The 14,263-nt window shown below is 42.0% G+C and overlaps 1 protein-coding gene across 1 annotated transcript; it reads left to right on the top strand.

The window, feature by feature from the left end:
- Positions 1–451: 451 nt before the first annotated feature.
- On the top strand, positions 452–14,262 carry STX12 (syntaxin 12). The gene is made up of 9 exons (XM_086863417.1): positions 452–620; positions 4,028–4,097; positions 5,893–5,992; positions 7,732–7,869; positions 8,797–8,840; positions 10,615–10,720; positions 11,163–11,235; positions 11,406–11,488; positions 12,831–14,262. Exons 1-9 carry the CDS (start codon positions 509–511, stop codon positions 12,918–12,920), a joined length of 816 nt encoding a protein of 271 aa, XP_086719543.1. The 5' UTR covers positions 452–508; the 3' UTR covers positions 12,921–14,262.
- Position 14,263: the final 1 nt, after the last annotated feature.

Here is a 14,263-nt window from a genome sequence, read left to right on the forward strand (position 1 = left end):
TGGTTCCAGAGGCAGAGCTGGGCGATGTTTTAGTGCTTTAGGGGTTCCAGAGGCAGCGCTGAGCGATGTTTTAGTGATTTAGGGGTTCCAGAGGCAGCGCTCAGTGATGTTTTAATGATTTAGGGGTTCCAGAGGCAGCGCTCAGTGATGTTTTAGTGCTTTAGGGGTTCCAGCGGCAGTGCTGAGCGATGTTTTAGTGATTTAGGGGTTCCAGAGGCAGAGCTGGGTGATGTTTTAGTGCTTATGGGGTTCCAGAGGCAGCGCTCAGTGATGTTTTAGTGCTTTAGGGGCTCCAGCGGCAGTGCTGGGCGGACAGTGGGGCTGGATGATGTTCCAGGTGTACTCCCACAGCAGATAACTCCGCGGTTCCTCTCCCCGCGGCTCCGTCCCCTCACAGCGGCCGCGCCTGCCCGCGCTCCCCGCCCGCCCCTCACGCAGGCGCGGCGGGCGCGCAGGCGCGGGGCGGGCGGGCGCTGTCAGCGGGGCCCGCGCTCGCTCCGGCCCGGCCATGTCGTACGGGCCGCTGGACCCGCGCGGCCCCGGGGCGCCGCCGCCGCCCCGGGACTTCGGCGGCATCATCCAGACATGCAGCGGCAACGTGCAGCGCATCGCGCAGTACAGTGAGTGCGCGGCCGGGGAGGGACGGGGCGGCCCGGCCCGGCAGCGCTCCGGGGCCGGGAGCGTGAGGGTGCGGCGGGAGCCGGGGTGGGCAGAGCGGCCCCGGAGCGGTGCCGGGCGGGGCTGTCCGGGCCCGGTGGTGCCCAGCCCGGCTGCAGGGCGGGGTGAACGCTGCGGGCGCTCTCGGTGTCTGTCCCTGTCACCGAGCTCCCCTTCCCCCGCGGCACGGGCTCCTCATCGGGTGCCCTCAGTGAGGGGCTCCGGGGGCAGCACAGCCCGCGGTGTCACCGCGCTCGGGAGCAGCTGCTGTCCCAGCGATCTCGAATGGGGATGAGAAGGTGCGGCTTTCCCCCTCGCTGGGCTGGCGGTGTCCTGCTTCCCGGCAGGATGTCCCTAAGGACACAGTGTTGCGCTTTCTTGCTTGTCGTTAGAGGAAGTTATCGGTGTTGTATGATAATCGTAAAAATCTCAGTACTGATCGCTGGAATGCTGCTCGTTAAAGCAGTCCAGGAGAGAGTCCCTGATACAATCCTTCCTAAGGATACGGCCTTTGCTAAAAAAGACATTAATTATTCAAGTGGCCATGTGAGTTTTTAAGGGCAAGATAAGTTGAACGTGTTGGTTCCTCAGAAAGCTGGTGATTTCTCCGATGATACAAAGCTATTTATGTTGCTGAAAATGCTTTGCTCAGTCATGTTCATTTCTCCTTGATGTTGGCATTGCTGAATTGCTTCAAAGTTTGCCAAATACCATGGCTTGTTGAGGTTTCTTCCCTTTTTCCCCCTTTTATTTTTTATCTTTACACTCCTTTCTTCCTTCCTTGGGATTGCTTTGAGCCTCGTGTTCTAAGCAGCTCATCTTCTCTCGCTCATAGGCTGGGCTTTTGCTGTCTCATGACCTGCAGCCATCCTATCTCTATGCTCTGCCTATCTCAAGTTAAACAAATAGCCTTTACAGTTTTAGCAAGGTGGGTGGAAACACACAGAACATCTGACTTAATGTTATACTAGCTAACATTATTACACAGTATATAAAAGCTTTCCATTCAAGCCTAAGAGAAAAAGATATATTGAAGCCTTCAGGCTGTCTTCATTTCTTTCCCTATAAGGAAAAGAGCAGCCAAACAGCTGAGTATTATTCACTTCTTTGGGGATTCTCTGTGGAGTGAGCATTTCACACAAAATGTACAGAAAACCAGTGGCCTGAGCTGGCAAAACTGTTGTTTGCTCAGGTAATGTAGCAGCAATGCTAGAGGAGAGATTGAAATGTTTCAAGAAATCTTAGCTGTCAGATCATGAATATGTGGGAGACTCTACAGCCTGAAATTAAAAGGGCTTGGAGATGAAAAGCTGTTGACTGAGGGGCTCTCTGTGTTGGTGCATACCCATTATCCAAATAATAAAGAGCTCCAGCCTCTTCCTTTCTTTTCCCACACACCTTATTTTCATTTTGTGTAGACTGTGTGTGTTGCTGTTGGCTGAGATGCACTAAGCAAAGCAAACTGCTGAACCTGGCTCAGGGCAGGACAGACATTGCCTGGTCTGGAAATGGGACTGTGCAAGAATCTCCCCATGCAGAGAGAAATAAGTCACGGAATGTCTGGACATTATGGCACAAATGCTGTTTGCCAAGTCCTCGGCATCCACACACAGAGTGCAGTCCTTGTCAGTTTGTCACCAGCTTGACTATGAGTTTTTCTGACCTTCCTGTGTCTGACAGAGCTGTGAAATATGTGCAGTCTTGCTTGCTGGAAGCCAAGCTCAGTACATGAGGAGCTGCCAAGCAACTCCTCACTGTATAACCTAATAGAAGTCTGGAATTCTAGGTGAGAGTACACTTGGTGGATGTAAAAGCTAATTACTGGCTAATTACTGATTAACTCATATTGCAGCTTTAGCTGAGCTGCCCTTATAATAAGCCATTGGACATCCCTTTAAAAGAAGTGGCCATTGTAGGGATCTGATGCTTCTCCAGCAGTACATTTAATCAACTGCAGAGGCTCCAGGCTGAAAGCAGAAGTTACACAGGAGGGTGTCTCTGAATTGGAAGAAGCTCTTGTTAAACCCTTGGGATAATTCAGCTCAATTCAGTTGTCTGTGGAACTGTATTAAGGTGATCCTCCTTGGTCTTGCCTCTCACTGCATGATGTGATAGCATAGATTTCACAATTGATTTGGAACAATAAATCTTTGTGCTGCTGTTGTAAGTGCTGAGCCCAGCACTTCAGTAATGATAAAAACTCTGCTGCTGCAGAATAAAGTGGATCAGCTTCTTGATCTCTCAGAAAAGAATTCTAAGGTAGAGGGAGTGGGGAGGGAAAATGTACTTGCTTTTCAGGTAGGTTAATGATTTGATGTGATTCATTGTGTGATTTTATGATCATGAGTGCCTACACAAAGAAAATAGGGGGAAAATATCAGAGATAAGAGAGAACAAGGTCTAAAATATCTCTCTACATTACAACATGATTTCAAATTGACAAAGGCAAACTGTGAAGTGCACGTTGCTATATGCTGTTCCTGAAAGATTCTGCCAATACTGTGAAAGGTTTGGACTGTCATGAGTAGAAAAATTCAGGTCTGGGGTCAGGGGGTTTTGAAACCCTTATAATAATTATATTATAATTAATAGCAATGCTTGGCATTTTCTTTTTATTTTTTTTTAGCAGAGCACTAATAACTTAAGTAACTTAAAAATAATGTAAAAGTGACAACAGAGCATAATGAAGTTTTTCTGCAGCAGTGGTAATCTAAAATACTGGTAAAAGCAGCTCTGTTAATTGATCTAAAAAGGCTGAGGAAAAGGAGTGCACAAGCTCTTAGCTCCACTGATTTCTTTTCAGGGTATCTATGCCTCACTATCACTTTCTTGTCTGAAAATTAGTTTATTGGCTGGATGAGGTCTAGGTGGGGATGTTCAAAATACACTTTGCATTTCACATAATCCCAGAACTGTTTGGTTTGGAAGGGACCTCTGGAGTTCATCTGGTCCAGCCCCTGCTAATCCTGAGCAGGCTGTGCAGGATGGCATCCAGGCAGGGTTTTAATATCTCCAGGGAAGGAGACTCCACAGCTTCTGTGGGCAGCCTGTTCCAGAGCTTTGTCACCCTTTCAGCAAATAAATTTTTCATCATATTTAGATGGAACTACCTGTGTTTCAATTGTGGTTGTTGTCCTGTGTTCTGTCTCTGGGCACCAGTGAGAAGAGTCTGGCCCCATCCTCATGGCATCCACCCATAAGATACTTGTATATATTTAAAACAAAGAATGGAAGTGTTGCCTTACTAAGTCAGATATTGAAATAAATTTAGCTTTTAGCTTTCTTTTGGGGAAAGCTAAAAGAATACATTCAAGAAGGAATAAAATAAGTTTGAATTTGTCTTACTGACTTGTCATCTCTTTATCTTCAGCTGCTCAAATAAAGAATTTGATGAGCCAGTTGGGAACCAAGCAGGATTCCAGCAAACTTCAGGAAAATTTGTGAGTATTAAATGAGCAAACATTGGTATAGATGTTCTTTGATTTGTGTCTGTGCTCTTAGGGATAGTGGGTTACTTGCTTTGGGGAGGTGCTTTATTAGATAAATTTAATTCAGTCCTACAAACCCAGAATGACTGGCTGCATTAAGTAGTTTACTGGATAAATTAAGGCGTTTCTGAAGGATTCTGGAGAAGCCATTCAAAACTGCTAGGTAGGAATAGTTCTTTCTATATTTTTCTTCTATATAGCTTTTCTCTAGTTCCTTTTAAAAGTAGTAGTACCACCTCAGCCATGCATTAGCATTAGCTGTCCTCTGAGGAGCAGTCATACTAGCTTCACTCATGATTCAGAAGAAATGAATGCCATACCAGGTATTTGGTGCTCACATGACCAGTAAAGAAAAACAGTCAGGGAGCCCCATAACTGGTGAAAAAGTAGCTTGTAGTACAGCTGGATATAGGCAGTAGAAAGATTAGTAATCATATATGGCAGACAAAATGTCATATGTAATTTCAGAAGAATAATGTGCCAGTGGGAATGTAGAAGACATTTAAACAAGTGTAGTTCAAACTGACCCCTGGAGAGACTCTCCAGGGGCTCTCTGTGTCTGTGCATCTTTTACAAACTCATGGAACATAAATAGCACGTGATGGAAATAATAATTTCTGAGGTTATCAAAGAAAACTTGAAATTACATTCTTGCACTCTCTCTTCTTGTCACAGTACCTCAAATCTCTGAATGCACAATTAACCTGGTTTTTATAATAGCGATTTTTGGGTAAGTTCATGACTTGTGGTGGAAGATACACATACCACAGTCGAAGGATGAGAACAGAGTCCACTTGGGAGAAAAAGGGATTTGTTTCCTTGAGCTGCTCAGTTGACTCAATCTCTATTTAATCAGTAGATTAAAGATTTAATCACTGGTGACCAAACAAATGCCTTCCCATTTAACGTCACTGCATAATCTCTTTGGGGTGAGAGTGGCAGCACCCCACAAATTGTCAGCTGCCATACCTACTTCCCAAAATGCTTGGATGCTTTGTTTAGTTTACATAGACAGCCTATACAATAATGGAGCCTTGATTTGTGTGTCCATTGGGCCAAGTAAATGACTTTCACTTAAGCATCTCATACCCACTGAACCCAAAAGAAATTGCTTCTGGTTTTAGTATTCTTTAGTATTTCTTCCTCCTGGGTTTTATATAATAGTATTAGATTTTTCACAATAATAGCTTCATATTGCAATGTTGTTGGAAAATAGAATGGCTCAAGGGAAAGCCTTGCAATTCATGAAGTAAAAGTTGGATTGTTCTTCTTTCTGACCACTGTTTTTCACAAAAATGAAGCATTTAATATCAGAGTCCCTGTACTTTTATCAAATGTACGTTTAACCAATGGAGTTAGTGGTGGTCAAGTGAAGAGTTAGTTACTAATTGGTACCATGAAGAATTCACCCTAAAAGAGGGTTAATAAGGTTGTTTCTCTCTTATCCCATTGGAGAAAAAGATATTTTTTAAGCCATTGAATTATACTAGTGAGCAGGGAGCAAAGAAATTAAATTATCTGAATCTTTTCTTTTCAATGTAGTCCAGGGTCAAGTTGATTTTAAAAAAACAAAGCACATCTCTGACCCTTTAGGTTGAAAAAAACCTATTGTAAAGCTGTGTGATCTCAGAACCTCCATTTAGTCATTATTCTGGATGCTAAAATGCTCAGTGGCTGCTTTTGAGGTACACCTTGTGTAGCTACTTTTGAATTTCTTTGTGTAACTGCTTTTGAACTTCTGTTTCAGACAACAGCTGCAGCACTCTGCAAACCGCCTTGCCAAAGAGACCAATGAATACCTAAAGGAGTTGGGGTCTCTGCCACTTCCCCTCTCTGCTTCTGAGCAGGTAGGCAGGCAGAACTTTCTGGATGTATTTCTAGATCACTCATTTCATGAAACTAGGGTACACCACAATGTCACAAAGCCTGAACTGGCACAGCTGAAGAGACAGCAGCCTTTTGCAATAAAGGATGATGGTGAACTAGAGAAACTCATTCAGCTGGCTGCATCCTGGCTGTTTATATGACACTGTCACCATGTTTCCCAGGAACAAATAGGTATAAAACTTGAAAAAATAAGAGGCCCTAAATGTCTGGGGAGAACTCAGTATGCAATTCTGGTTTTCTGAGTAAATTTCTGAAAAATGATGTTTACAAAGTGCCTGGCAGTGAAAGGTAGTGTTTTAGGATAAGAAATCACAGCAGACTGCCTATCAGTATGAAATGTGAACATGCCAGAGAGCTTTCCCTTGCATGTGATTTATTAGTGGTGGAGGGGGGGAAAAGCTGATTCACTTTGCTTATATTTGAATAAAGCAAAATACAATGAGGCAAAGATTATGATTTTCTCTTACCAAATAGTAGCTCCTGCTCCCTGTGGGAAAGGGAAGGGACAGTCCTCTGCTGCTAGTGTCAATTCACCACTGCCTGCTTTTGGGGAGCTGTTGTAGGATGATCTGGGGATGTGGGTCAGCAGATGTTGTCTTGGTCTAATTCTGTATTTAAGGTTTATATGCCAGTTAGAAGCATGGCCGTGCTTTGCTGGTTTGTTCAGTAAATATTTTTCAGTTAATCTTCTGTGGTGAACAAAATCCTGTCATGTGCATGTCACTGAATGCAGCCCAGGGAAAATTCAGTCATAATCTGCAGAAGCTGGAATCAGCATGCTGAGGATCTGCTCTGGCAGAAGGACTGTTGCTTCCAGAGGGTTCAGATGGAAGCTTCAGTGTGTTATGAGGCTGCTGTAGAGGCTTATTATAGAAAAAAAAATAATTGAAAATATTTATTTCCTTGTAACAATTGTTGAATTGGTACAAGATCATTGCAGGATTACAGTCCTGGAAATCTCACAGTTTGAGCCAGCTGTTGCAAATCTCTCTATCTGAAAACAGAACTGACCTGATGTTGTCCTTGGGACAAGCTTTTCCACAATTTCTTATTTCCCATAACTAGAATGTCACAACACTCAAAGGAGATGTCCTATGGAGGCTAAATAAATTGACACTGAAAAATGAGGATGAAAAGGATTATTGCAGCTGAAGTATTTGGAGAAAAGATAAACTGAAATGGTTATCAGGACTAAGGATGTTATCTGATCTAATAACAGGCTTGTAGTGTGGCATGGTTGGGAGAGACAGCTTAGGAGACTGGACAATGAGTGTTTTCATTAGTTCTGAAAGTGTGGGACTTCCTGTATTTGTCAGAAGGTTAAGTACTATGAGGTTGGCTAAAAGGAATGGAGGGAAAAGGCATTCTAGGTAACCAAAAGGTATGTAGTTAAATGTGCTGAATTATTGGAATGTGATTAGAATAAATGTAATGGTACACCTCTGACTTTAGAACTAGATGGAAACTGAAGAACCTTGTTGCACAAAACCATTCTGAAGTTGGCAAGGCATGGAGCATTGGTTTAAGGAATTAAAACATGGTGGGCTTTTTGCTGTAGCCAGTCCCCCTGACCACTGGCACCCAAAAGATCACTGAATGCCAGCATTCATTGTTGTTGTTATGGTGGTTTTTTTGAGTCTGACAGTCACTTTATAATTATGGGAATGCCTAAACTCTTGTTTGTGTTTCAATTCTTCAGCGCCAACAGAGGCTTCAGAAGGAACGATTAATGAATGACTTCTCCACGGCCTTAAATAACTTCCAGGCAGTACAGAGGCGAGTGTCAGAGAAGGAAAAAGAAACTGTAGCAAGGGCGAGAGCTGGCTCCCGTATCTCTGTAAGTATTTATGGGAATTTTGGAGTGATACAGTGAACTGTGAGGCTTCTGAGAGATCTTGTACTTGCCTTCCAACCTCGTACCTGTCTACTGACACCTTACTGAGTGAAGCCAAGGCCTTGGTGTTGTAGTTTTCCATTCCAGGTGTTGGAAGCAATCTCACTTCAGTGTAGAGAAGGGAAAGAGTCCTGGTAGTTGCAAATATTACAGAAGATGAGATAGGGAGTGAAAGCATAGTGAATAGCAAAGTATTGCAGGCTTTGCTCTTCATGACAGCTCTATGCTATAAAATTTAAGACTTTAGGTGGAAGTTAACCACACCTTAAATTACATCTCAGATCTCACACTGTGTTGCAGTTTGTTTTTATAATTTCTGTCCTGCTAATATCTCCAGTGTATGTTTACTGTTAAGTTTTGACAAACCGCTGTGGCTACTAAGAATTCATAATAAAATGACCAGTGAAAGTATTTCTCTTCTCTTGCCTCAGGGCTTTTTGATAGTTCTGAATTCTTAATTTCTTCATGGGACCACATTTATCCATTGAATTATGCTCTAAATTTTTTTGCTTCATGTTGGGAAAGGAGGTTACAAACATGGAAAGCTAATCCAAAAACATGGGCTGACTACTTTTGATCATTCAGTTGCCTCTGATTTGCAGAGACAATCTGAATCTAAAATTTAAATTTTAAATTCAAATAATAAAATAAAATTTAAATAATAAAAATAATTTAAAAAATTTAAATTTAATAAAGTTGAAGCTAAAACTAATTTTATATAACCTGAGTTAAATCTGAAAGCTGCAGTGACAGTGGCATTCTCCAAGAACTCTCTGGACAAGTATGTGCCTCGGTCTTCAAGATACTGCTGATGATTTTGTGCATGCTCCTGGTAGTCTGTGAGAGTAGTGACTCATTTCTCTCTTCCAGGCTGATGAGCGGTTCAGAGAAGAACAGCTTGTTTCATTTGATAGGTAATAACTTCTTGTACTCTTGAAGTTTTCACTACATATAACTAAAGTTTTTATGGTGTGATATTACTGTAACTTGGGCCAGGCTCTGCTGGATGAATGCAAAGCAAAGAGAGATGAAAAGCAATTACTACAGCACATGTAATATACCATGTAAAAAACTGCATATGACAGTATTTTATCCTCCTTAAGTGTAGATTGTGTGATTACTACCCTGAGGGGACTAGTAGTGCCTTTAGGATGTGGCAGCTGGAGCTCCTGGTATTCTGGCCTGTAAACTCAAGATTATCAGTCAGGATTTCACTCTCTGTGACTCTTTGCACAGCTGCATATTTATATCATGGGTTTGGATGTTCTCTAGCAGCCCAGTTGGAGCTACATCAGAACAGCAGATGAGGCTGCCTAAAATTCACAAGTCCTGGATATTGTGCACTGGCAAACTAATCCTGGAATGTGCACAAGACAGCATTACTGTCACCTGTCAGTTGTACTGCTTCTGCAGTAACACTGTGCCTGTGTGGTTTTGTAAAACGTTACATCAACTCTGCAGTGTGGTAAAGAGAGTCTGAGCCCCTCCAAAAGTATCTGTGAATAATGTATCAACTGGGCTGAATCTTTTGGCTCTGTCTGTGTAAATCCTTTCACTTGGTGAATCAAGAGATGTTGCTTACCTGTCTCATCCTCCCTCTGCAAACTGCCCTTCATCTGCTCAGCTGCTTGGTGTGTGTCCTTTTGTTAGTCCTGGGCTTTCACTCTGAGCCAGGGGTGAAACCCCAAGTGTTCAGTTATGTAGGTGCTGGGATGGGTTTGAAGGCCTTGCACACTAAGGCAGTGGGACCCAGAGATAGAAAATGATGGCACACAGCACCTATTCCACATTCAAAGCTGTTCTTGTGTGCTATGTGTCAGAAACTTTTGAGATCTGCAAACCCTGTGGTCATCTCAGAGCTGAATTACTGGAATAGCTGTGTCTGACCTATTCATGTAGTTTGCTTTCATTTCTTTAGGCATTTTTAAGACTTTAAAACTTATTATTTAGTGTTGTACCAAGCACTGGACTGGTACAATGTTTTATGGCACACTTCTCTGTTGAAAAGATGGAGATGTTGCCCTTGAAGAACATTCTAAGCTGAACATAGAGATGGCCTTGTATTACAGATGCTGGCTCCACTCTAACTGATGTAACTTCTGCAGCAGTTGTGAAGAACCAGCTCATCAGGAGAGGTAGACTGGGATGCAGAGTTACTTGAGTTTTAATATCCCTTTTTGTGTGTAATTTAATTCAAAGTTCCTTTTAGACTAATTAATTAAAATACTAAAACACTTTAGTCTTACCTCCAAATGCCAGATAGGCAAAAATCTTTGACTCCAGATGCTTTTCAGGTGTTGTTCTGTTAATGTCCTTGCAGGCTGCTCTCTATCAGAACTTTCACCCTGATTTCTCCCTTTTGGAGGGTTGGTAAGAAGCAAGGAAGGCACAAGTATTTTTTAAAAAAGCAGAACTGAAATAGGCAGGTTTCTTCTACAATGCTGTAGATAACTGTTACATTCTAGAATAGTGTGCTATGCCTGTAACTGCCTTCCAGTGTCTTCATGTTACCTGATCTGTCCCTTTTTTCAACTGTTCCAATTTGTGACTGTCCTTGAACAGAGTGACAGGGCCAAGAACCTTGGGGTTGTTCTGTAGGAACCTCTTCAACTTTAACTTACTTTGCCATAAAATGCAGCATGGAAGTACCTGCAGTCAGAGAGACACTGACTTTCCCTCTCTTTGCAGTGGTGAAGATTGGAATCAGATGCAGTCTCAGGAAGAAGATGTGGCAATAACTGAACAGGACCTTGAACTCATTAAAGAAAGAGAAACTGCAATCAGGCAATTAGAGGTGACCAGTTGATGCTGCACAGTTAACAGTACTGGGAGATAAATTAAAGGATGCAGTGTTAATTAAAGGGATGGGCTGAGGAGAGCTGATGGTGGAGGAATAGAGTTCCAAGAGGATTGATGCCAAGATAATCTCCCTGCTCCTGTTGAAGGAGGTTTATTTTCCCTCAGTGTTGATGGGTGATCCTTCAGATATGGCACATGCAACTCAAGTTACAGTGTCCATACTATGCTAATTGCTGGTGTGATGAAACAAATATTCAGTAGCTGGAGTATTGTAGGCTCCTGTGTTAATCCCAAATTGCACAGGTGGTAACATCAAGTCAGTGAATGCTGGTGTCTATTCTGACCCTTTGAGTGATGGTCAGAAGAGGTACTAAGAATGAGGATTAGAAAATATTGTACCCAGTGTTTGTTGTAACTTGTTCAACTGTTGTCTTCAGGCAGACATTTTGGATGTCAATCAGATATTTAAGGATTTAGCCATGATGATTCATGACCAAGGAGATATGATTGGTAAGTGCATTGGAAAATAAGTAGTTTTTTCTTGGCTCAGTTACATATTTTGCCTACATGGATTAATTTTTTCAGTATTTTGCATTAAAAGTATTATCTTTCTGGCTATAACTTTTAAACACTAAAGCTCTGAAATATTTTTTCAATGAATTCTCCTGTTTCTTCCATAGATAGCATAGAGGCAAATGTGGAAAGTGCAGAAGTCCATGTGGAAAGAGCCAGTGAGCAGTTACAGAGAGCTGCCTATTATCAGGTAAATTCTGTGTGCTTGCTTGATTGTCAGTGTATGGTTGAGCAATGAAACAGGCAGAGCAAGACACTGAGGACTGCAGCACACCAGACTAGTTATTAAAACCAGCTCATGCAAACTGGCATTCATTGAGAATTTGCTGCAAGGAATATATAAAGCACCTGAGTCAAAAACATGATATTGAAATTCACCTTCTACTTTAGAGTAGGTAAATGTGTGCCCCTTCACACTCTGGAAGCCTAAGTGTTAACCTGTTGTTGTTGTTGTTAGGAGTTAGCAGAAGAGACAAGAACAAATTCTGATGTTGTATCTAACTTGTAAATATATCAGCCAAGACACTGACATGCAAAAATCAGCCTTGGGTAACTTCTGGTGACCAGGATTTGCAACACTCCCGTCCAGCTGCTGAGTTTCTGTCCCATAGTCTGTGCTCCTTGTCCCATCAAATCTCTTGCAGTGGCTCACATTGCTGTATGGTGGTTTTTGTAGGTTCCTTTCATCATCCTTATCCCTGTAGGTCCAGTTTCTGTGAAGGAGTAAGGGTTCTGCTTTAGTCAACCCCATTACTGCTGGGACTTCAGGCTCCCACACAAGATAAATATGGACTCTTCCAGGAGGTACTGGAAGGCAATAAAACTCCAATGCTCTTGAGTGCAAGGGTGGGAATGTTGCTTTCACCATCTGACAGCATGCAGTAGTATTCTCTCTCTCCATGCCTTCCTTGCCAAAGTTCTGAGGCATTTATAAATCTAAGTTTGGGAGCTGTTGGACATGTTTTGCATGTGTTTTTTTTTCTGGATGGAGAAAGAAGTGGTTATATATAACTGTCCTCAAATCTTAGATGCCAAGTTAAAAATACTTGGTCTATATGGATGGACTGTAGTTTCCTGTGATGAATGAAGTGAGCAAAGCTGTAAAATCCAAGTCCAGTAACTGTACATGGAAGATTTAAATTGTAGAAATGCAACACCAAGCCCAAGTGGCCAAGGGGAGATTGTATTGGAGAACTCTTTAGGAGTTTGATTAGGATTACCTGAAAAATGTAAATAGCTAGAAAGGTTTGGCTTTCTCCAAGGCTTGTATTTTCCTTAAGAGAAGCAAAACCTGTCACATTTGACTTAACTGCATCTCTTAGACCAGTGCACTCCCACAATTAAAAACATTAATCAGTAGAATCATGGACTTTAAGGAACATGTAATAGTGTTCAGACTACACTGGTTAATTCTCTCAAATAACTGTGGGTATCAAGTCTTGTTCACCCAAGTTAGTAACATGAATGGTAGCCTTGCTTTTTCCTCAAGTGTTCCTGGTATTAGTGGCTTTTGTTTTTCCTTCTCTTATTAGAAGAAATCCCGTAAGAAGATCTGTATCCTGATTCTTGGCCTTGCTGTGGTCTGTATAATCATAGGACTCATTATCTGGAAAGCAGCATGAAATCTTCCCATGGAACCCAATCTCACTACTGAGATACAGGCTGAGCAAACAGGCTGACTAGTCTCGGAGATGAATTGACCACCCTGAGAGAGCACAAGTTGGAACTACTTCTAGTAATAGATATTAGCAACTAATGTGCAGATAACTAGTATTTGGAATTAGTGAACCATGGAGACAGTATTTATCAGTTTATATACAAATTATATTGTTTTATGTAACTAAAATCTTGTGGTTTTGCTTTCTGTAATGTGTTATTCCCTGTCCCAGCTGTATGCTGAAGTGTGATCAATAATTGGAGATGTCTTGTTTTTGACAAATCGCACAACTTCAACATTTTGTAAGTGTAGGTAACTTTGTTGGACTGGAATGAGAATAACATTCAAAGACAGCCCACCACCAAGTCACATTATGTAAATCCAGCAGTTTCTAAAGTCTCCAGTATCTGCCCCATGGTTTTATTGTCTCCAAGTGGCTGTGGTTCTAGATTCTCTTGAAGAAAAGGATGTTGTCACAGATTTGAGAGGCAAGGAGGGTATGCATGGATGATAATTTGAACCTCTACATGCTGGTCATTTTAGCCTTGAGACTCATAACGGTGTTGTTTACTTTTTTTGGGTGTGGTTGGGGTTGTTTTTTCACAAAATTCATCACTTTGAGGACAGAATGTTCTTTGACTTAGAATCTTCTCCTTAGACAAACTAGCTGGCCGCTTGCTGGTGGACAAATAAATCTTCCAATGCTGACTCAAGCACTAACTATAAAAAGTTTAGCTGCTCACTCACAATTGTTTTAGAAGCTTCCAGGGGGGAAAAAAACTTAAAAAATGAGGAAGTGGGCACCTAAGTTTACAAGCTAGCAAGATTAGTGAAGAGTGTTAGCAGAAATCTTGATTCTGAAGAAGTGCTCTTGAAGCTCACTTGTAGTGTTCTTGTAAATATTATGTGTGGCTTGTGAACATTTGCTATTTTCGATTCTTTATGAAACACAAGGTGCAGAAACTGGCTGAGTGAAGTGCTAGGATTTTCAGACTGAGGATGTGTGTGCAAATGAAGAAGATTGTTGGTTCCAGCTCACAGGGCTGGGCAGAACAAGCAGCCATTCCCCACTTCAATGTAGCTCTGAACTGACATACACTGAGCAAACAGTAATCTGTCCAAAGCCCAATGGGGGTGGTAAATGCAGCATACTGACCCATTTTGTATTTAATCCTTATTCCATGTCTCGTCTATAATAAAGTAAACGTGAAAGCTGGGAAGGGAGCGTTCTCCCAATTGCACAGTGGTTTGCACTATTGCGCCATCATTCCATCTAATAATCATCAATAAACACTTTTCAAAGCCTGT

Source organism: Cyanistes caeruleus, chromosome 26, assembly GCF_971803275.1.
Source record: "Cyanistes caeruleus chromosome 26, bCyaCae1.hap1.1, whole genome shotgun sequence".
NCBI classification, from domain to species: Eukaryota; Metazoa; Chordata; class Aves; order Passeriformes; family Paridae; genus Cyanistes; species Cyanistes caeruleus.